General features: G+C 42.5%; 2 protein-coding genes across 2 annotated transcripts in view; one reads left to right on the top strand and one right to left on the bottom strand.

Moving 5' to 3' along the window:
* dock2-like (dedicator of cytokinesis protein 2) overlaps positions 1-22,485 on the top strand; it is a 90,424-nt gene that overhangs the window by 44,029 nt on the left and 23,910 nt on the right. The gene's annotated exons all lie outside the window — the stretch shown is intronic.
* LOC137875499 (uncharacterized) lies at positions 45-20,500 on the bottom strand. The gene is made up of 5 exons (XM_068714805.1): positions 20,350-20,500; positions 10,873-10,981; positions 9,052-10,656; positions 6,463-6,537; positions 45-2,229 (listed from the first exon to the last, which is right to left on the bottom strand). Exons 3-5 carry the CDS (start codon positions 10,620-10,622, stop codon positions 2,046-2,048), a joined length of 1,830 nt encoding a protein of 609 aa, XP_068570906.1. The 5' UTR covers positions 10,623-10,656; positions 10,873-10,981; positions 20,350-20,500; the 3' UTR covers positions 45-2,045.

The raw sequence follows: 22,485 nt of genomic DNA, 5'->3' as shown, positions 1-22,485 counted from the left end.
GCAAATTCTTTCTGGAACACAACGTATGCCAACACCAGCACATATTGTTTAAAATACACACTTTTATTGCACATACAAGAGGAAGATCAGGAAGATAGGGGCATCATAAGAGCTCACACACTGTTTGGGATAATTAGTAAGTGTGGTGTCATCCAGGATTCTAATTGGTGGCAACTTGTCAGCCAGAAGCAGCTGAAGTAGCTCCTTCTGAGATTAGTGGTTAACCTCTGAGCTGCATTGTACAAATACTGTGTTTTTATGTGTGTGCAAAATAATGATGCGGGTGTGTGTTTGCAACAGGGATAGACTCAATCAGAATTTCTGATAAAAGACAATGTCTGTCAATATAAAATACCATATTCTTCTACGAATTGTAGAAATGGGATAACATACCTTCACCTGACAAAATATACAGATTTTTCTTTTGTACATTTTGGTAAGATGTGTTGCGTATGTTTTTAACATCAATTTGAGTTTCTCTATTGTAGCTTCATGAACCAGCTAGCAGCGGCAGTGTGCCCTGAATGCTACATAGATATGGAAATGATTATTTACGTTATATTAAATGTGAACAAGGTGATGTTTGTTGAACTGACTGTGGAACTGCAGACAGTCACAGTTAGTGGGTGCCAGATTACATGAAACTGATGATGTAGGCCTTTCCATATGTTGCACAACAACAGAGCATTACTCTGCAGAATTTGTGCAATGTGAACTTAAGAAAGACTCCAGACATAATCACCTAGTTTCAAATTAATTTGTACAGAATGCATCAGGGCCTCATTAGCTTAGGCTTTACAACTATTGATACAATGTTGAAACATGAATACAGGCCAATAACTAACTGTGGATTGATTACTGATGTACCTCTAGTTTGCATTGGTTTACAAGTGTATATACTGTGTGTGTGTGTGTGTGTGTGTGTGTGTGTGTGTGTGTGTGTGTGTGGAGTTCTTGCTTGTGTTTTAGTGAGCTTACTGCACATGTGTGTTTGTACCTATAAGTGTAAATGCCATTTGTACATGTGTTTGTGTGCACATGTGTGCGTGGAAATCTTTGAAACTAGATTGAGCTTACATCAAAACACTTTTGTTTTGAATGGTAATAAAGGAGAGAATCAATCACTCTGCCAGACACCGATGACAGAATTTTTAATCATCTGACACGGCTTGTCAGTCTGTGATCAGCTGCCTATCACATTGTCTCTTAATGTATTCTAAACACAGTCTTAACACTCTCCACTGCTCTCCAAAACCCTGATATCCTTCCAGCGAGCTGTTTCTTTGTTTCCAGAGAGCTCATCAGCTTATTTTCCACTCGTATCCTCTTTTGCTCTTCAGTTGTTGCTACATTCAAATTTTGCCTATCAAGCCGTCCAAAGACACAGTTTTCCGATTAGTTGTTAAATTGCTTGGATTTTCAGAATTGCTCTGATTCCTCTGTTAATGGCTGTGATTCAGCCAACATTGTAGTGAGGATTCATTCCCAGCTGTAGCTTGAATCCATCTTGGCTTCAATCCGTTCATACATCTGTCCATCTGTCTAGACAGCCACTCAGCCAAGTGACAAAAACAATACGCCTGTCTGTCGTCCAAAGTGGCAATGCTTCATCTCTCTGTTACAGCATTATTATGGGAAAACGGTATCCTCACAGTCAAAAGTGAATCACAAATTAGCCGCTGAAGTCTGGTTCCCGCAGAGAGAAATTCATGGTGATCTTGTTCTCAATATTCCTCAGCAATTTATCAGAAAGGAAAGTTCAGCAGCTCCTTTGGTCCTGTTTATCGTCTTTAGTGCATTTCTTTTCTCTCTACTTGGTTACCTGGTGTATATTTTCAAAGATGAGGATGGATTGCTGTGGAAGAAGTGCCATTTACAGGGATGCACCGGATGCCACCACTGATTCAATGACACTTAAACACACTACACACCAACAGGCCCATGAGAGAGATGCTTTATTTCAAAACGTTGGGGCCTGTGGTCTCCTAAAGCACAATCGCCATCCATATGCCATATGGCTAGAAAGGTTGTTGTTTTTCTAAATCTTACAGCCACCAGAAACACTTCTTGCGGAGTTTCTTTACACGGGCCTTGGTGCTGGGCCGACTGCAGGAGGACGGGGCTGACGTGGGCTTGGTCACAGTGGGTGCAGGCACATCGTACTCCGCCTCCAAGGCCTCCATCACCCCCTGGAAACGTCCCTCCTGCTGTCGGAAATCATGCTCTACGCTGGAGAGGAAAGAAAGAGAGAGCAGTTGAAGGGGGTGATAAGGATAAGGGAGAGGCAGCGGGAGCACCACTTAGAGGTTTGGGTAGTGTCAAATCGAGTCACATTTATTTATATAGCTCATATTTCAAGAGATAAGGGAGGACGATGAACATAGGGATGTGACTACAGTTAGAAGTTTACTGTGCAGAAAGAGAGATTAGAAAGAGGGATCGAGAGAAAGGTGAGCGAAGGAGTTTTAGTGACATCAAAAAGTGAAGTGTATCCCAAAATGCTGGGTTGTACTTAGGGATAATGCAGCTTTATATGGAGGTGTGAAATCATGTTGTGTTCTTAACTCTGATATATGCACCTTCAACACACACACACATACTTTCACACAGGCCTCAACTCAGCTTATTTCACTTCCAGTATTCTTCTGCGGATAAGGAAAAAGAGAGCGGGAAAGGCAGGAGAGCAAAGGAAAGGAGAGGGGCATTTGCAAAATGGAGGAGCTCAAGGAAGGAACTTTTTTTTGCTCCTCTGATATGTTCAAAGCAGACCCTCTTGGCTTTCTTTTTCTATGCTTCTGTCATTCCCCCTCCCTACTCTGCTCTCACTCGTGCTCTTTTTCTCACCATCTCTCTGAAGTGTCCATCGCTTCGGGTCATAGTGTAGTAGACTTTGAGTTTTTCTTTCCTTTTAGTAAGTGTGTTTTTGTGTGTGAAAGAACGTGCGTTGGATTATAGGGGTGGAGCTGCATAGGGCCCGGCATCTGGAGTTAATGAGCCACATGATGAGGCAACGAGAGCAGAGACAACAACCCACCCTCCCCTCATCTAACATTCCAACATCCCAACACACACATCACACACACACATGCTGTACAAACACATATGTGTTCCCCTGACACCCAACGTGTGCATCTACCACAACAAGCCCACGGCTGAGCGAGGAAGAAAAGGAAACATGCAGAGACTTTTATAAGGAGAGAGGAAAGAAGCTGACTCTCCTCTGGGAGATGGAGGGTTGGATGCATGAAAGAAAGGCAAGCTTTAATAAAACAGGGCAGAGTAGGTCGTAAAGGAGAGAAACAAAGAGACAGAGCGGGGTAAAGGAGGAGGGGATGAGTGCCAACACAGACGAGAAGAGGAGGGGGGCAGAAAGGTCTCGGCAGAGTGCAGGGATGGAGGGAGTGAGGGAACGAGTGAATAGAGTAGAAGGTAAAAGCTCCGATGGGCATAGAGGAAGGGAGAGAGATGGCCATGAATAAATGATAAAAGAGATGTACTACTGTATTACTACACACACATACAACATATATATATATATATATATATATATATATATATATATATATATATATATATATATATATATAAGGAAAGATAAAGTGGTGCACCTGTCCCACATCTACTCAATTTATGTCTTAGAGTGGAGGACTTTTCTTTGTTGGGTCTCTCTTCACCCACACACTTCACTGGGTTTCAACCTCCCTCTCTTTCAATCCTCTCTAACTGCCTGTCTCTACCCATATCTACCTCTCTCACTATTGTTCATGGGATTGTGGCACAATGGGAAAAGCTGCTGCCCTTAATTCGGTGTGCAAGTTGTCATCTTCCGCGTCTTCACAACTTTGTGACTGTGTTATTGTTGTTTCTATCCTTTTATCCTTTACTTTTTAGTTTAAGTGAGGGTGAAATGTAATTGACAGGGTTAAGGTTTAGGTTTTGCATGTTATCTCGCTTACCTATTAGCTGTGTGTGTGTGTGTGTGTGTGTGTGTGTGTGTGTGTGTGTGTGTGTCTCTCTGTGTTTTTGTGTGTGTGTGTGTGTGTGTGTGTGTGTGTGTGTGTGTGTGTGTGTGTCTCTCTCTCTGTGTTTGTGTGTGTGTGTGTGTGTGTGTGTGTGTGTGTGTGTGTGTGTGTGTGTGTGTGTGTGTGTGTGTGTGTGTAAAATAATTAGAAGTGTTACTCTAGGTGGTTTGTATACGTGCATACATATCTCTGCGTGTGTGTTTGAGCTGTTTAAGCTTTGGAAGAAAAACAGTGGCTGTCAAAAGACCCCCCCCCCCCCCCCCCCCCCCAATTGTCTCTCAGCATACAGATTAATAAGGACAGACAATGGCAAAACATCTTCAGGCAGCCAGCCCACATCAAAACCAATTTTTTCCCCACAATTCATTAAGATGGATGTTACACTCCCACAAGTAATTCATCTTCTGCGTGTGTTTCTCTCTTCCCCTATCTGCCATCTTCTTTACCCAGAATCCTCTCTGTGGGTTTGATAAGGCCGTCCAATCAAACAAATGGAGCTTCTGACTTTTGTGTTTTTGTCACAATGGGCCACTGAAAATGTTTTCTGCTTCTATAATATGTGTAATTGTTTTGTAAGAAACTTATACCAATATATGAGAAGAAATATGATTACCAAGGAGATTCCGCATATCTGTCCAAGTCTTGTATATAGCGTGAAGTATATCCATTTCTTTGTTTGTCGGTATGTATGAGTGTGTGCATGCAAGTATGCATATGAAAAGCTTGCACAGACGTTCCCAATAAAAGCTGATTCCGCTTATTGTTGGATTAATTAGCATGTGTGGATGCATGATTATATTTGCATGTGTGCAAAACAAATGAAGGGAAAGTGGAGCCTGAAAGAAAATCTCTGAATTGGATGATACTGATGCGAGTAGCAAGCAGCGACACACTCTTCAGATTAGGGAAGCCCCGCGCCCCTAAATATCTATCTCTCTATCTCATCTTAAAAATGTATACTATACTATACATACATATTCAGAGCTTTGATGCTTTTTGGAAGCTTTTTTTCTATGTGTCTTGTTGCTTATTCAAAATTCAGTTCCATCATATTCATGTGAGGAAATACATCTTGAAGAACAGACTATCTTAAGAATCACCAAAATAATGCTTTTTGTGAGCAATTTTTGTTGTAATGCAAGTTCTGGGTTTTTCATCTTTGTTTGTATGTGCTTGCATATGACTCTGTGTAAAGTGGGGGAAGTTTGTTCATTCCCATCTGTGTACATCTGTATGGATTTATGGATGGAATAGTATGTTACCATGTGGCAGTCATTTCCCCTCGGAGTTCATTATTACTTGGCCAAGGATCCTGCTGTGTTAATTAAGATCAAGAGGAGGAGAGAATGGGAGGAAGAGTGAGTCGGAGACGTGTGTGAGGAGATAAAGAGATTAAACAACAAAGTTATGGAAAATGAAAATACAGGAGGGATGCATGTGATGCTGCTGGGTTCGAGAGAACTGCAGAGTTAAAGACCTTGTAAAATGTGTCTTCATCCCCTGTGGCCTGCAAGAGAGATTTATCTATATTTATGATTGTAAACAAGCAGATTTAGCTTTAAGCATAGCTTTGGTCTGATACGTGCCCACACAAAGGTTTTGGACTAAAAGGAGGTTTTAATGCCGGATTATTCCAGTTACAGAAAGTCAATATTTTCCTTTTATATTTCTGTCTTCTCCATGGAGCTACTGTATATGTTAAACCACACATTTCCAGCTCCTGGAGATTGGGTGGGAGTGGGGCACAGGTGATTATAGCTTTGACATTTGACAGATGGAATGAGTCAAAGATGTCCAGCGGAAACCAGTTTGATTGAAAGTTAGAGATGAAAGAAAGAGAGCTTGAGCAGGCATGATATGATTAGAGTAAGAGAGGGATGGGGTGAGGTGATGGGAGGATTAAACTACAGTATGTGGAATCAGATTGTGAGGTTGCAGCTCTGTAAAATGCAGAGAATCTAAGAATGCAATTACTTATTTAGGTCACACACCCGAGGGACGACTGGAACGGGAAAGACACATCATTTAGGTGCTGAATTAATTTGCTTGTTTGCACAGAAGATTCTTTTATGTGTAAATAACTTTCCTGGAGAGAACATCCTCGTCTAATCTCTTTCAATATTGATGAGGCGGATCACTCATAGTCTCGCGTTTTTCGTATAATAGGAATATATTGTATGAGTAGCACAATTATCAGAGTGGGGGGAAAGGGCAGAGACAGCAGGGTACCAGGAAAAAAGGCTAATGAAAAATAAAATGATAAAGAAAGATGTGCTGAATAAGTGAAAAAAACGTGGAAAAGCTTTGAGAAAAACAATTCTACAAAAGCCATATAGTTGTCAGGGAGAAGTTTTGCGTCTGTTTATTCCGCTGCAGGAAAGAATGAGTTGTCATTGTTGGGTTATGTAATGCAGTAAGCTCATTATCTTGATCAGGTTACCTGTAGATGATGCAGGCTGTCTTTTGGCAGGTAGGGCAGTTGTTAATGTCCTGACCAGTTCTGTATGAGCTGCGACTGCAGAAACAACACATGTAAGACATTCGCACACACTTGAGAAGAAGTTTAATTCAACATACTTGTGCGTCTAGATTGCACCGACACATCTGATGTTACAAATACCTTTTTTTTTTAAGTGTTGTTAGAAATTTGACATCTTTGAAAAGGAAAATGGTAGCAATAGATTTTGTTTTGCACTAACAACAGGCCTTGCTTTTCTTTACTGGAAATAGTCTCGCTCTCTTGACTGCTGGTGTCACAATTTGTATCGGTCCCTCCACACACCTAATGCAGCGACATCAGGTGTGTTCTCTGGGGGTTGTCAAAAGATGTTTAGTGCACGTGATGTACTACAACAGCACAATTCAGGACTTCACCTGAATAGTTTTGGTGGGTGGCCTGTTTGGCATTCCAGGCAGGTGAAATTAACCACCAAGCACTGTGTGGGTTTAGTTGGGAGCCCAACATTACATGACACAAATATCATAAGCATAGTGTTCAATGAACATTATCTTTATATCTTTTATTCTAGCTATGAACAACAAAAAAACATGATTACACGAACAAACCGTGTTGTCAAGGTTGAACAAGACTACAGAGCCTGAGCCGAAGACTTTTTGGAAAATAAAGTCAGATAAAAACAAGCTCATGCTGACTGCTGTTTAATTTGAACGCTTTATTTTGCCAAGATAGTTTGGCTGCCCCTTTCACTGAACTGTTCAGATGAGAGAGTAGCTGATTTATGTTGATAAAATAGACATTTTAATTACATGGAGGGAGACCATGTGACTGGCATAATTTGTTCTCCCACACCAGTCTTTATCAAAGACAAATAGCACAAGAGAAGACAACTATTTGCTTCGGGAGAGAAAAGAAAACGAGGAGCTGAGCACAGCGACAACCTCTTAGCTCAGCCGACATTTTTATCACAGCGGCCCACTTAAAGTGCTTTCATTTCTGTCACAGCATCAGCTACATGTAGACCCTCTTACTTGCTGGTTCTCTTACTTTCTCACTCTTTATGTCTTTATCTCTCAATTGCTCCCTCTTTCTGTCTCTTCTCTTTTGTCTATCGTTTTACACTATTTGTCACTTATCATGAGGCATGTGAGCACACACACACACACACACACACACACACACACACACACACACACACACACACTGAAGAATATAAATACACACTCTTAAACAGTGACTCACACAGGGCAAGACAGCGTGTACACTACACTACACTACACAGTTTAGGAGCCTTATTTTGCAGCTTACACATGCATTTCATTTCTCAAAGGTAAATTATGGGGATTAGTCTGGAGCTAGAGACATCTGCTAACCCTAAACAGAAAGAAGCAGGGTAAAAACATGAGTAAAGACTCAAAAAGAGGTTGTTTAGGTTGGTAAAGATGGATCATTATAGAGAAGATGAGGCTAAAAGAGGAAGGGTTTTTTTCTTTCCCGATATCAGAACAACTCTAGTTTTAGGTTGTTTGGGCTGAGGAGAACAACCAATGGGAATGAGTGATTTGGAAGGAGGTGGTAGAAAGGGGTTATGAGTTAGGATTGGAGAAAGACATCTAATATAAACTTCAGGAGAAGAATTACTGACAGTAAAGGTGAAATGGTGAGGAGGAGGAAGAGGAGGGAAAGAATTGGGAGCGATAGAAACAAACAGAGTGACAGCTAACACATGACAGCAGGGGAGAGTGATGGACAGGCTGTCGGAGCAGAGAGAAGGGGGAAGATCGCAAAATGGTGAGACGGGATATGGACTTATTTAGTTGTTGAGGTGCAGAAATAAATAAGGAACAAGAGAGAAAAGGGTATCAATTAAGAATGGAGGAAAGATAGGTGTGAAAGCAGAGGAGGACAAAGGGTTGAATAGCCTGAAGCTGATTGAAATTAAGGGATTTATAGAGAGGAGAGAAACAATGGATGTGGATCAGGAGCGTATAATTTAAGAATATAAGAATTAGCTGAAGAAAGAAAGAAAGAGCTTTGGTGGGCAGCTAATATATCTGTAAGGGACACTGTTGCTATGGGGAGTACATGCCCTTTAAGGTGAAGGAACAGAGGAAGGATCTACTAGCATTGACTCCAGGCTGACAGGTATCATATATATGTATCCCTACAGGATTGGCTCACACACACACACACACACACACACACACACACACACACACACACACACACACACATGCACTGCAGCAGTAGTCTACTGGCCTGACATTTAAAATCTATTACACAGACTTGAAAGCCTGTCAGTATATATTGCCATAAAAACTCAAATACACTCTCCTCTTCTCACTCTCTCACTCTCACACTCCAACTGAAGCACTTGCTATTGCAATGAATATCTCTGCATCTTCTTTTTTCTCCATCTCTTATCTGTGTTTTCATCCTTATCTTCATGCCTCCCTCTTTTCACTTCTTGGTGTCTAACCCTCTAGTTGTGTCTCATATCACACAATATCCTCCCATTTTTTTTTTTTTTTTTCATTCCTGCTGTCTCCCCCATTTACTACCCTCTCTCACCCTTCGCTGAGGGCCTTGCTCTTCTCCAGGTCTTGAATGACGTTGAGAAGCACTTTGATCTTCTCCTGATTGGACTGTAGGTTCTCCTCCACACTCTGCAGCTGCCTCTCCAGCCCGCGCGGTGCGCTCCCTGCGGGTCCAACCAACAACCCTCCTGGAGCCCCATTACATTGTGCTTTTATATGAGTCTTGCAAGGCAGAGTGTCGTCGTCAAATGATTTGCTCTTCTGTTTTGCGTAGTCCTTGAGTTGGATCCGTTCTGAGGGTGTTTGTTTCGGTGTGTTTGTGGTCTCCTGAGTGTTTTTGGTTTGCGCTACAGGTGTGGCCGGTTTGGAACGATCGGGTTTCGGAGAGTTTTTTGGTGGGAGAGGTGGGATGTCAGTAGATTTTAAGTCACTGTGAAGGGAAGGAGCTGGATGTTTAGAAGTGATACGGACTGATGTGTATTGGTGTGTGTGTTCATCAGCGTGCTGGATATTAGCCAAGTCATACTTGCGTTTGTCAGTCAAATGTGGCTCCATTGCTTCTGAAGATGGTGTGTGTGGTCGCTGTGTATGCGTGGTAGCTGTGGTCTTGTCTGTGTTGTTGTGCATGTGTGTGTCTGTTGTTTGCGTGGCTGAGTCCTTGTAATAAGTGAAGTCTGCAGAATGTGGCCTTGTCTGCTGCTTTGACTGCTTTGTTGTTTTGTTCTGGGTGTGTGATGTGTGGTTGGAATGGGAGCTGTGTGTTTTTGGTATAGTGTGTGACAGCTGTGGTATTTGAGAAGTCTTTACTGACGCGTACGTGGAGGTGTTTGCCGTGTCTGTGTTTTTGGTGCAATGCTGAGAGTCCAGAGCAGATTCTTTTCTTGACTGGTTGGGTTTCCGTGGCGGATTAGGTAAAGTCTGGCTGGCTGTTATTTGATTGACAGCCTTCCTGCGACATGCGCCTGTGCACGGTGTAATCTGTGATCGTCTCCTCCCACATGTCCCACAAAGACTGGGTGAGGAAGTCGGCATCACTCGACAGGGCCGCGGTGGGGTGGCGTGCACGGTCGTACAAGCACTCCCGGTCTTTAATACCGAGCGATGGCCCTCCCCTCGCAGGGACTGCACCCTCCTCCTCTCTCTGGCCGGCTCCTTACCGTCTGTGGCCTCCGTGCAAACCCCTCCCACCGCATCAGAGGCTACCACACTGCCATTTGTATACCTAGCTGTCCTTTTATCTCTTGTGTCCTTGGGGTTTATGGTTTTGATCTGGCAGTAAACTCCGCTGCCTGACCCCTGTGACCCCATGTCGTCCTGTGTGAGGCTGTTGATCTCGTTCTGAGATCTCTCCTTGGACACCGGCAGACTGTTGCTGTCACTTTTGATAACTCCCCCAGTCTCCACTGTCATTGTTTTGTCTGTTGCCATGGTGAGTGGTCGATGTGTGTTGGTCGGTTGGCTGCCGTGTCGTTTGATGGATGGGATAGTCCGCAGTCCGGGAGATGTTTGCACCCCGACACTGCACAGCGGCCCCCATCGGCCCCCCGCCAAGGGAACCCCCAGCGCAGGCACTGGATTGGTTGGATCAGCCACCCTCCTGCCCATAATCCTCTGCAGGTTGGCTCAGCCCCCAGAAGAGCTGAACATGATGGAGGCAAGCATAGACATTGGCTAACGTCAGCAGGATTATATCCAATAAAAAACCCAGAATGTTTCCAGCTTTTGTTTATCCAAGAGTGAATTAGTGGGTTTGTGAGGCAGTGTGAGAGCGTTTGTATGTGAAAGCTGGAGACAGGAATTCAATATCCAATAAGATTTTAAACTCTCAATGTCCTTCCATTTATGACCTCCTTACTAGATTAGCTACTGCTGATTGGACATCACAGTCAAGGCTTTTTTCTGTCTGTAACCAATGGCCCGCAGAGGATGAGTTGGACGGAGTCTCTGGGCATTGCGGGTTTCTTCTGGAGAGAGAGAAAAAGAGAGGCAATGAATGAGAGAAACGACAAAAGAAAGGAGGGAGACGGAATAAATGTCAGATTGGCAAGAAGACACAGACATTAGGCACGTAAAGCACCATATAAAAGCTTCAACCTCGACTGAATGCACACAGTGACCAGATCGATAGAACTCTATCAACCTCTTATTAGACCAGCAGGTGGGTGGGAGTTACAGAGGCACAACTCTAAATCTCATCAAGCAGTTTCTCTTGAGGGAACAGAAAAACTTAAGGGTAATAGTTTATATCTCTATAGTCACAATTTGCACACACCCCAAGAGCTATGTCATTAAATCTTATAAATTTAGGACTACAGATGTTGTGGTCTTTTATTACGTGATGACACAGCGTGACGCATTTCAAATGAGGTTATGTTTGCCTCCCACAGCAGTATGTAAACTGATGATGCATCATCCCTCGACAACTCTCATGGAAGCAGTTTGGAAATCTGTCTAATGAGTTCAGCATAATGATAAACTCTGCAACATTGTTTAATTGAGGAAGATAGTCATGTTGCCTAAACTCAGTGTTAAATAATACATCTTTAGCTTTTTATTTAATTGCGTGTTGGTAGGTTATGCTAAAGCATCTTCTGGCAATTATTATTTTTGGTCAACGTTTTGGGAATATTTGGAAGGGGAGGAAAATTAGAAGTTAGACCCACTTTAAATCACTAGAGAATGGACTCAGAATACCTGCATGATGACACTTTGATTAGCTCACAAAATTGGGGCAATATATCTGATTTTTCCTCTGGAGGAAATTGGGCCATTGCAGAAGTACACATTGGCTGGACATATCAAGGAGAAAAAAAGGACGAAATAAGAGAGTAAATGGAGGTTGCAAGTTAGTAAATGCAAGTTATTCTTTATTAAGAGCAAAACAATATGAGCAGTGGTTTATAATCCTATGTGATTGACTTCAAAGTGTCTGCACAAAATACAAGCATCAATTGAAGACGTGATGTACATCCACCTACATTTAAATCAGACCCCTGCCTAACTCGGGGAGCCAATGTGCTGTTGAACCCTGAATATTTATGATTTCCAGCAGATGTCTGTTTAGGCAAAAAGAACTGTTCACAAAAGATAATTTGTCCATGAAATTAGGCTAGTCCAAGACATCAGTCAGCAGACATCTCTTATGTTCACCACATTGTTGTCCTTGCATTGCAGTCATTGTGTGATGTTAAACCAGCTGAGACACACACACACACACACACACACACACACACACACACACACACACACACACACACACACACACACACACACACACACACACAGAGAAAAGGAAAAAGGCTTATTTTATGCCAGCTGGTGTAACATCACAGCAGATCCTGTCTGTAGGGTCAAGGTTGGAACAGTACAGTTTATTTTACAAAATACATGAAATATGGCCCTGTTCACCTATTAGTTTAAAAATTCATGAGATTACTGAGAGGAAAAAAAAATCCATTTGGAGGCTTGTCTCAAAAGCAAAGGCTGACGTCGGATTCATGCTCAAGGTTTCCAGAGGTTTTAGAAATGGGCCTTTCAGAAGTGGCCTAGCAGTCGAAGATGTATTCTCACTAGCAGACTCGCACTGACTGACTGCTGACTGTGTGACCTCAACTCATTTTTAAGCCATATGTCACATGCTGTTTTGATGCATGAGCAGAATAGAAATGGGCATTTTAGCCCTTTTATTCCTCTTCTTCCCTGACAGCAAGTGTAATTAATTTTGTCAATCTCTTCAGAATTTCAGTTTTCATTTAATGTCATGAATTATTAAAACAGAGTGAATACAGTTTATTATGCTGGTGGGCCTGCCATGGACAGCTTTATAGAATTGGGAACAGTTTAAATTTAGAATGTTCTGACTCTGTATCTCCAGTTTATGAAACTTTCCACACAGTGTCACACAGTCCTGTGTTGTTACTGCTCATGACAAAGTTCCTGGGACACAGTTGTGCTCGAGAGCTTCGCTGACAGCCAGCCGAGCTTGGAAACGTAAGCGCTTTACGCAAGGCGCTATAGATCAAAGGATTTCTACTTCAGTGACATATCGCTGCTATTTTTTTGAATATCTTGACAGTGTGTTTGGCTCAAGGACTGCTACATTGCCATGGGGTCACACATAATTGACAGTCCAGACTGTCTATGAGTGGTTGCCTTGGTAAGTGTGGTAAAAATGGTCCTCGAGTGGCCCACACGGGTCTTGACCCAGAGTTCACAACATCCTTTCAGGTTTGTGTGTGTGTGTGTGTGTGTGTGTGTGTGTGTGTGTGTGTGTGTGTGTGTGTGTGTGTGTGTGTGTGTGTGTGTGTGTGTGTGTGTGTGTGTGTGTGTGTGTGTGTGTGTGTGTGTGTGTGTGTGTGTGTGTAATCTATTTGCAAAGCAGGCTGCAGCCAGAAAGGGATTGTGTTGTTTGCAAGAAGAAATTGAAGAGCGAGAGGGGAAGACGGAATGAGACAGCCAGTGTTTGTGTGTGATGGAGAGCGTGAGGACTGCAGATGTGCGTGTTTGAGTGTGTATATGTGTTGTCAAGCAGGTTGCCTTGGGATGATTCAGACTAAGTCAATTGAAGGTAATTTAACTGCAGCTCATTTCCATGCATTTGTCTTTCCACCAGCAGCCACAACAAACACTAGAGCACCTGCTGCAACAAACTTTCCTCTTTTTCTTTTTCTTTTTCTCTCTCTCTCTCTCTCTCTCTCTCTCTCTCTCTCTCTGTCTCTCTCTCTCTCTCTCTCTCTCTCTCTCTCTCTCTCTCTCTCTCTCTCTCTCTCTCTCTCCTTGCTGTCACTGCCTATCTATGTGTGTGTGAGAGTGCATGTTTGTGTGTGTGCCTACCATCCCAAGTCTCACCCCTGACCTCCAGGCTGTCAGGCAGAAAGTGGCACCATATCCTCAGAAGTCAGTTTCTCTGATTCACACGCCTGTCTCTCTTCATCATTCCACCACTCTCTTGCTCTCTCTCTCTCTACATCTTATTGGATACCACTCTCGTTTTGTCGCCTTCGTCTTTCATCGTTACCTGTGTTTGTTGTCACACTTTTTCCACTCACCGCCCCCTTTTCCATTTCTGTCACGCTGTCTTTGATTCACCGTGTGTTTCTCTCTCTCCTCTCACTCTGTCTCTATATTTAATCTTAAACTCTCGCCCACATTCCACCTCTGGCTGGGCAAAATGAGTGGGGAGGAGAATGGGTGGAGACTCTGTTGGCTGGGGGGATGAAGGGGAGGCGACAAAAGGGGAGAACGGGGGAGAGACGGCAGCACCGGGAGGTGCAGAAAGGTGGTGGAGGGATAAGGGGAGAGAACAGATGAAGGAGAAGGATCACAGACAAGATGAAAGTCATGCGTGAACATGTGTGTGTGTGAGAGGAAGAGGCTCATTTTCTTATGTTGAAATCTCCAAAAGTGTTTGGTTAAAGAATAAAGACAGGAGCATGGCAGAGAGGGAAGGGTGCCATGAAGACACAGACATTAAAAGGGAGGAAGATGTGGGAAGCTGCACACACTGCTTGCCAGTAACCAATACTCAAGCACACTTGCACTGCAAGTGTGCTTGAGCATCTGTCACCAAACACAAACACACACACACACACACACACACAAACCCAGTAGGGAGTTTCCTGACAGGGTGCAGCTTTTTATGAAATCTGTTTATACATGCAATGAGTTTAATTTACCAGTTGATGGATTTTGGATGTTCAAGAATTGTCTACAATTCAGGCAGTCTGAGTGAGGCGTTGTATGTGTGTGTGTGCGTGCGTGCGTGCGTGTGTGTGTGTGTGTGTGTGTGTGTGTGTGTGTGTGTGTGTGTGTGTGTGTGTGTGTGTGTGTGTGTGTGTGTGTGTGTGTGTGTGTGTGTGAATGAGTGTGCACCCACGCCTTTGCAGTGGTAACAGAGCACTGAATGCTCCAGCGAGTCTAGTCCTCTGTCGTTTCAAGGTGAGCCTCATTTTTCAACTGCCGATTGACGGGTTGCGCGTGTGTGTGTGTGGGTTTTAGGGCGACCGAGACTCGGTTTACTGCTCTGTAATCACACCGCTTTTCTCACTTACTGTCTCTTGCCCACCCACCACCAGAACAAACGCAGCTCTTTATTGGCCCTTAGAGACAGGGCACACTCTGCATTTTGGGTAGTGTAGTCAGTTTTTTTTCTCTCTCTCTGTTGTGTGGGCTCAAAGCAGCAAAAGATTTTGTTTTCCGTTTCTTAGAATTTGATTTGTATATATTAGTGAAAAGAAAGAATTGAAAACAAACAAGGTCCTACTTTTGAGAGGCACTCCTCAAATCAATGTGAATCAGTGTAAAAGAGTTCTTGCAACATTATATCTTATATTTCTATAATATGAATCAAAGCCCAACATCTGAAATAATTACATGCACAGATATTTGTCAATGAATAATTGTAGGATGAAGCTGGAGTGATGTCAGCACAGAAGCCACAACAATCAACTAAGTATGGGTGTGAGCTGTTACATTTTTAAGACCTCTCCAACTCGTTTTGATCTGATTGATGGCTAAAAAAAGACTGCCGGTGTGATCAGCAGACGAGCTTTCAGACAGGTCAGTTGGACTGAACAGCTCATTACAGGTACGACTGCTCTGCTTTACCTGAATGAACATAGTTAAAATGTAAAATCAGCAGAATTACTGATAATCCTCTTTAGAAATATAAGGCAGCTTGTGTTTTACCTCTAATGTTCTACATGTGTGTGTAATAAGTACAGTGACCTGATGGAAAGGGACTATTTTTTTGTCAGTAGCAGTAGCAAATACTAGTATTAGTTTAATTTCTGCTTGTAAATGAATATGGTATGTCTGCAGATGTCCGGTATTTGCATGCTGCATTGCAGATATACAGTATGTGTGCACATTTTAAATGTTTTATACTTTTCTCTACATAATTGGTTTCACCTTTTCTCAAGTGCCATGGTACAGTTTAACATTTATCACCGCACATCAGACAGAAGGAGGAATCCAGTAATGATCCTCAAAACAACCCGGAAACCTGCTCAGCTTTCTGCAGTTTGTTTTGTTCTGCATTTTAATTGGGTTCAACTGTATTTTTCAGGGACAGTGCACTTTAATCAGCATTTCAACTGAAGAGCCACAAAGGCGAATGTTCATCTCTCAAAAGCCAAGTATCTCGGCCAGCCCTGCATAATCCATGGTTGGTTCTCATTGAAGCATTGTTTGGGGCAGATTGCGTGTGCCTCGCTGATAGTAAGACACTCAAGTGTCTCTTCTAGGCAGCTAGTTCAAACAATGGAAACATGGAAACACATAACTTAATGTAGGTTTTCAACACTCACTCACAAAACATTATTTGATGATAAATAGAACATTAGACAGGACTGTGGACAGGACAGTTTGGATCCCAAACTTTTAGAATGCTGAAAATGTCCCCTAACCCTCAGTACAACAGGTTCAGATAAATATTTAACTTAAAATAAACAATTAATACAATTAAATATGATAACATGTTTAAGGTGTTTTTTCTAAATTCCATTGAGCTTATTGTTAGGGTGTACAAGGACAGATTAACAAAACAATAAAGGTTGCAGGCATTTTAATAGGACATGTTTGCCGGCTGTTGATGTGGAGAGAGAGAGCACAACCTGCAGGTTTTGACCACACTGACAGTCGGTTTCTTGTTTTGTTTTCATGTGTACCTGAGAAGAGAGAGCCGCGTCACACGTGTATGATGTTGGGAATACCACAGTGAATCGGACAATGATAGATATCCCTCGTTCTACAGCAGCCAGAACCCGTCTGTTAAACCAAGTAGTGGCCAGTCTGACTTTACTCCTCAGGGCTGAGATGTATCATCATTTCTTTGAGCTCTGTTCACACTGTCAAATCTTATCATCGCTAGCTCTGACCGTCACTATTTTTCCAATCTGCTGAGCTCCTGAGAATCTCCCGAGCCGGAAAGCATGTTGTGTTACTACATTAGCATACGTGGGCGGGGGGTTCTCGGGTCCAAGAGGTTAAGTCATTAGCTCTGTTGAAAGTTTTGAAACTGTAAAAAGGCCCCATAAATTAACAATATGATCAATCTTGTGGCGTCCAGGGCCTGTCCTCAAGGCACCGACTTTGGGAACAGCTGCCCTAACGCACACTGTGTACTGTGTGTTCATGATAGAGTTACGTTACAATCTAGTCAAACTTTGATTTGCTTATGAGAATTTAACTTTGCTCCAAACATGAATGAATTCCAGGATTCTGAGTGTTGCCGTCATGTGTCTAGAGACCCCCTGTAAGCTATAAGTTGTTGTGAGCCAACAGTCCTTGGCTCTGCACAAACTGTGTGTGTGTGCATGCATGTTTTAATCAGTGATGCATCAATAATACATTTAGTCTTACTTAGATGACTTAATTCTCCAATAGACATGTGAGGCAGACAACAATGATATTAATTTGACTTAATTAGAAAGTGTTTGAGCCTTTTCAGTTGCACCTAGCATGCATGAACATCAGTAGATGTCATGAGTTGCATCTTAAAGTTTTAAGGGATTACATCCAGAGATCAATGGCCATTTTATATCAGTATATAAATCAACTTTCATCTTCATTTGTACTTCCACAAATATGAATTCATTAACTGCAGATGTGTTTATACTTGTTTTGGGCTCTTTTTCTACAAATCCAAAACTTGTACTTTTTTTCCTTAAAAGTTTTTAGCCTCTTTTACATGTTTACGAGGGAAAAAATAGGACATGATTCAAAGTGATGTCCTGTTCCATTCAGAGGGCCCCCAGAGGGAAAAAAAGAATTATGTTTGGTTTTATGGTGCGGTCGTGTTTACAACCAGTTTGGTGTAACAAGGAAAGGGGTGAAATATAGACAAAGAGTGTACCATTGACAAATCCATCTGCCGGCTTAATTCATTTGTTTTGTTGTTTGCTGGAGGAGAGTGTGAGCAACAGAGCCGAGAAACCAATGTAAAACTGAATATTTATGAGATTTGCCTACAAATATTTGATAATCAGAGATAAACACGATAAAGTGAAAAACTAGATCCTGTAAGCCATCAGGGGAACACACACACACATACATACACATCGTATCAGTGTGCTAATGGATTGTGATACTGTATAGTCAGTTTTGCAGTCATCATTTTATCCCTCCTTTTCACCTGTCTTCACGCTCTCATTTCTCTGTTCTCTCTATCCTCCTCTATCATCTCATCCTTCTCTCCTCTGCCTTATCATTCATCCTGTCCACACATCCCATCCAATCTCTCCATCATTAACCCCCAGTCTATCTCTCCTCCTCTCTCTTCTCCATCCTGTTGCCCCCCCCCGCTGCCCTCCCTTTCTCTCCCTAATCCATCTCCCTGCCCTTCTGACTTTCTAGTCCTTCTCTCTTTCACCGCATCTCATCACCTTTTCACAGTTAGCAGAGGGTCAGTGACACACACACACACACACACACACACAAGGATGCATATGAAAGAACACTCATTTCTTCTGACTCTGTCTCGCTGTCAATCTCCTTTAACCTTTATCTCTCTTTCTCCCCCTCATCCGTCATTCTCAGGAGAAAAATGATGTAATTAAAGTCAAGGCCGTTTAATGTCCTGACCTATTGATTGGGTTTCCCTAGCCGCTAATTTTCATTATACCCATTATACCCCTGATCTCCTTCTATGTTGCAGTTGGTTTCCAACATGCGCGTTATCTCTGCCTGGATGATTTTAATACGAGACATGTAAACAACTTGCAAGCACATCTTGCACAGAGTTTTGAAATGTTGCCAAAAGAAGTTTTGATTTGTTTCTCTCAGTTGACGACTCAAAGCAAATATACAACACTATGTATTGAAAAAGAAAGCATGTAGAGATTTGATTAGTACTGACTCAAATTCTTGCATACGTTGGCTTTGCATCATTCTTTCATCCAAGGACGAAAACAGAGAAAAGCACTTAGTATTTAGAACCCCTAACCCTCAACAAGCTCCCTAAACATTTAAGTGTTATGGCATTTCTATCAATAACTGTGCATCAAACCTTATAGGTCTAATATTTGTCAATGTTTTTTTTATATATATATTTGTCAAGCAAACAGCATTTTTGACCTTCCGCTCTAACATTTCTAAAGTGATTCAAACAAAAGAAATCTTTAAATATAACTAAATATTACTCAACTAAAAAACAAAGAAAAGATTATTTCCTTACTCTGTTTTTGACTTGACTTGATGTTTATCTTTGCCCTTGAAAGACAGTTTGATAGTGTTACACAAACACACATGCGTATGCACAACTTTCATTATAAGGTATGTTCTTAACTAGCTGATGAGGTTATATAATAGTAAAGTGCACAGGTCACATTTATCAACACTGTCTCGTTTGTAGATTCCCGCACACATTTGCTTGTTCTCTCCCTCACACACACACACACACACACACACACACACACAAACACGCAGATGTACAGGGGCAGCATTAGTGTATAAGAGAAGGGTTATTGCAATATAATCCCATATTAAAGCTACACTAGCTGTTCTCACGATTGGTTCAGAGGCTTTAGCAATCGGGCAACAAACACACCCTCATACACACACACACACACACACACACAGACACACACACATTGCACATTAACAGAATTAACATTTGGACTCCTTGTTAAAAGCAAAAGTTATAACTGATGTTGCATGGTAAAACACACAAAATAGGCAATATGCACATATGGTACATAAAGGCACACAGACGTAATCATATGCAGCAAATCCTACTGTGACAGATGGGTAGGATTACTCACCTGCCACACACACACACACACACACACACACACACACACACACACACACACTTATACACGTATTCACATACACACTGTGATGCTGTGATCATACTACTTTAAAAAGAAATAAGCATACAAACTGTTGCTATAAACAGCCTTCCTGAAGTAGATATGGACACACCTTTGTCAAAGAGTCTGTAGTAAACAAGACGCCCAAACAAAGCCAGTTACTGTGGATTTTGTTCTTGTTTTTAAGGGTGGAGGGGGGGTTCCAGAGTCCAGAGGTTAAACCTTACGATTTTATCCATTACTCCAGTCGGCTCACTGTGGCTCGCTTCCAAACAATCACCGGTACATCCATTCAAATTCTGGCCAGTGTCTTAAATCTTGAATGAGCTGCTTTGAAAATAAAGAACTATAGCCGCGAGCTACGCGACTGGAGAGACTCCTCGGAGGGTCACAATAGAGCATCTTTAACAAAAAAGAAAACATTTCAGGCTTGTATGCTTTCACTCACATACACAAACACTTACTGTACACACTGTAATCTTTCCTAACAACTGTCTTCCATTGCTTTCTCAGTCACTTACCTTTTCTTATCCTCCCCTTTAGTCCGCATGCTTGTTCTCTCATCTCTGATAGTCCTTTAGTCCTCCGGAGCGCTCTCCTCCGACCCTTTATCGCGCTCTAGCCTCTCTCTCTCTCCGTCTCATTCTGTTGCTACTGATCCTCGCATGCTCACGGAGCACAGTGATCCTCCTCTCTCTCTCGCTCTCTCTCTCCTTCCCTCCCTCCCTCCCTCCCTCTCCCTCTTTCTACCTCTATCTCTCTGCCTCTCTTTCTGCCTTTCTCTGATTCATCTCTATCTCAGTTTTTTTTCTATACCTACTGCAGTTCCTTCTCAACCCTTTATCTCTTGAGCTCTCACCTCTCAAATACTGTCACTTTGATTTTAATTCCTCCACCTTCTCTCTCTTTCACTCTCTGTCTGTTTCCCCATTTCTGTCTCTTTAATAGTGGCTAATCCCATGCCATGCCCTGGTTTATGTGTGTGTGTGTGTGTGTGTGTGTGTGTGTGTGTGTGTGTGTGTGTGTGTGTGTGTGTGTGTGTGTGTGTCTACATTGACCCTGGCATGGTGGTAGACCCAATGAAACTTTGGCAGCACAGAAGTATCTGCTCCTGGGAGGCGAGCCAGGACCCAAACAAACACACACTTGCTCACACACACACAGAAACACACACTCACTTCTATCAGTCACTTTATTTATATCTTTGCTTTTCAAACGCGTTGTACTTATGCCGCTCTCTTTCTCTCTCTCTGTCTTGGTCTGTCGCTTTCTCTCCCTGGTAGCTTCACCTCGCTCTCCCCTTTGAGCTGTTTTTTTCACTGTCCTCCTTCCTCTTTGCCCCACTTTAGCCTCCTCACGCCGTTCTTTCTTCCTATTTTATCTTCATCCCTTACCCCCACCTCATCCTCTGTGTTTGACTGTCCCAGCTCCCACCCTCTCTCATTCCCTCATTCTCTTCGTTTCTCTGCTCCTATTCATACCGGCTGGGGATGCTGCTGCCTTCTTTCTCGAAGGCAAACGAGACAAAAAAACGAGATGAATTGTATAGAAAGTGAGATTAAACGCCATATGACATCAGGCTCTAATTAAGCTTAATTATGGCTGCTTTGTTTTTTTGTGCACAGCATGACTGTTTGCAAAATGATTTCCTCATTCGTCATGCATCACGGAAGACAATAATATTTCTAACATCTTTTACAGCCAAGTTTAAGAGTTTTAACCTCGAAATCAGAGTAGGTTTAGTTAATTCACTGTTAACTGTTTTTTTTTTATTCGTAAGGGCCTATGTATCTGTGTTTTGAGTTATAACTCTCATTTTGTGTGTGTATGGACAATGAATTATTACGTGTGTGTGTGTGTGTGTGTGTGTGTGTGTGTGTGTGTGTGTGTGTGTGTGTGTGTGTGTTCCCTGAGTGGTCCCTTGATGCAGTGTCCGCGTATATGTCCCTGTTGACCCTTCCCCCACCTGAAAATGACTGGTGATGTACGCGGTACTGCAAAGTGGTTGACTCACCTTGCGTTGTGTTTCATTTGACCTCTGATGAGGCAAGCAAAGGTGTGTGTGTGTGTGTGTGTGTGTGTGTGTGTGTGTGTGTGTGTGCGCGCGCGTGTGCGCGTGCGCATGTGTGCATGAATTACATATGCGATGTGAGGGCAGTGCAACATATGGGGCCTTCATATACAATACACGTATGGACAAAAACATACACGGTTGACAAAGCATGAGAAAGTTGGCTGAAGCTTTGAGGTCGCAGTAATTTGATTTTGGATTGGAGGAGGAGAAGTCATTGTCGAACAGGAGGAGGAAGAGGAGGATGAGTACACTGTCTGAGCTGGAGACTAAGTTCCTTGTCTCCTCCTCTTTTGTTATTCCTCTTCCCTTGACTTCCCTCCCTCTGTTTGCTGTCTCTTCATTATTTCTATCACCTATACTCTTTGTACTTGACTGGGAGATGGGAGTCTGAAGACACATTGATCTGTTTTCTGAATAGACGAACATGTTCACATATCGCACTGAAATTCAAACACCCATGCACACACATAGAGACCCATGTTCTCTCTTTCTCTGCCTCAGACAGACACACAGTCACATCAGGCTGAGGCACACAGCGACTCTTAATTGCACCTCCGCTCAATCCATCTCTCTCTTTCAACCC

The sequence above is a fragment of the Cebidichthys violaceus genome, unplaced genomic scaffold (assembly GCF_023349555.1).
Source record: "Cebidichthys violaceus isolate CVI_PGR_0920_01 unplaced genomic scaffold, fCebVio1.0.p SCAF_2, whole genome shotgun sequence".
In the NCBI taxonomy this organism is placed as follows: Eukaryota; Metazoa; Chordata; class Actinopteri; order Perciformes; family Stichaeidae; genus Cebidichthys; species Cebidichthys violaceus.
The sequence above is the reverse complement of the archived record's forward strand: the minus strand, read 5'-3'. Positions and strand labels throughout refer to the sequence as shown.

What these genes read in the sequence shown, in the direction of transcription:
- LOC137875499 (XM_068714805.1), bottom strand. Translation starts at nt 10,622, where the DNA reads ATGGGCAGGAGGGTGGCTGATCCAACCAATCCAGTGCCTGCGCTGGGG. An exon ending in AGCAAGGCCCTCAGCGAAGG is followed by an intron (nt 6,538 to 9,051) that starts GTGAGAGAGGGT and finishes TTGTTTCTGCAG; the next exon opens with TCGCAGCTCATACAGAACTG. An exon ending in ACAGCCTGCATCATCTACAG is followed by an intron (nt 2,230 to 6,462) that starts GTAACCTGATCA and finishes TTTCCTCTCCAG; the next exon opens with CGTAGAGCATGATTTCCGAC.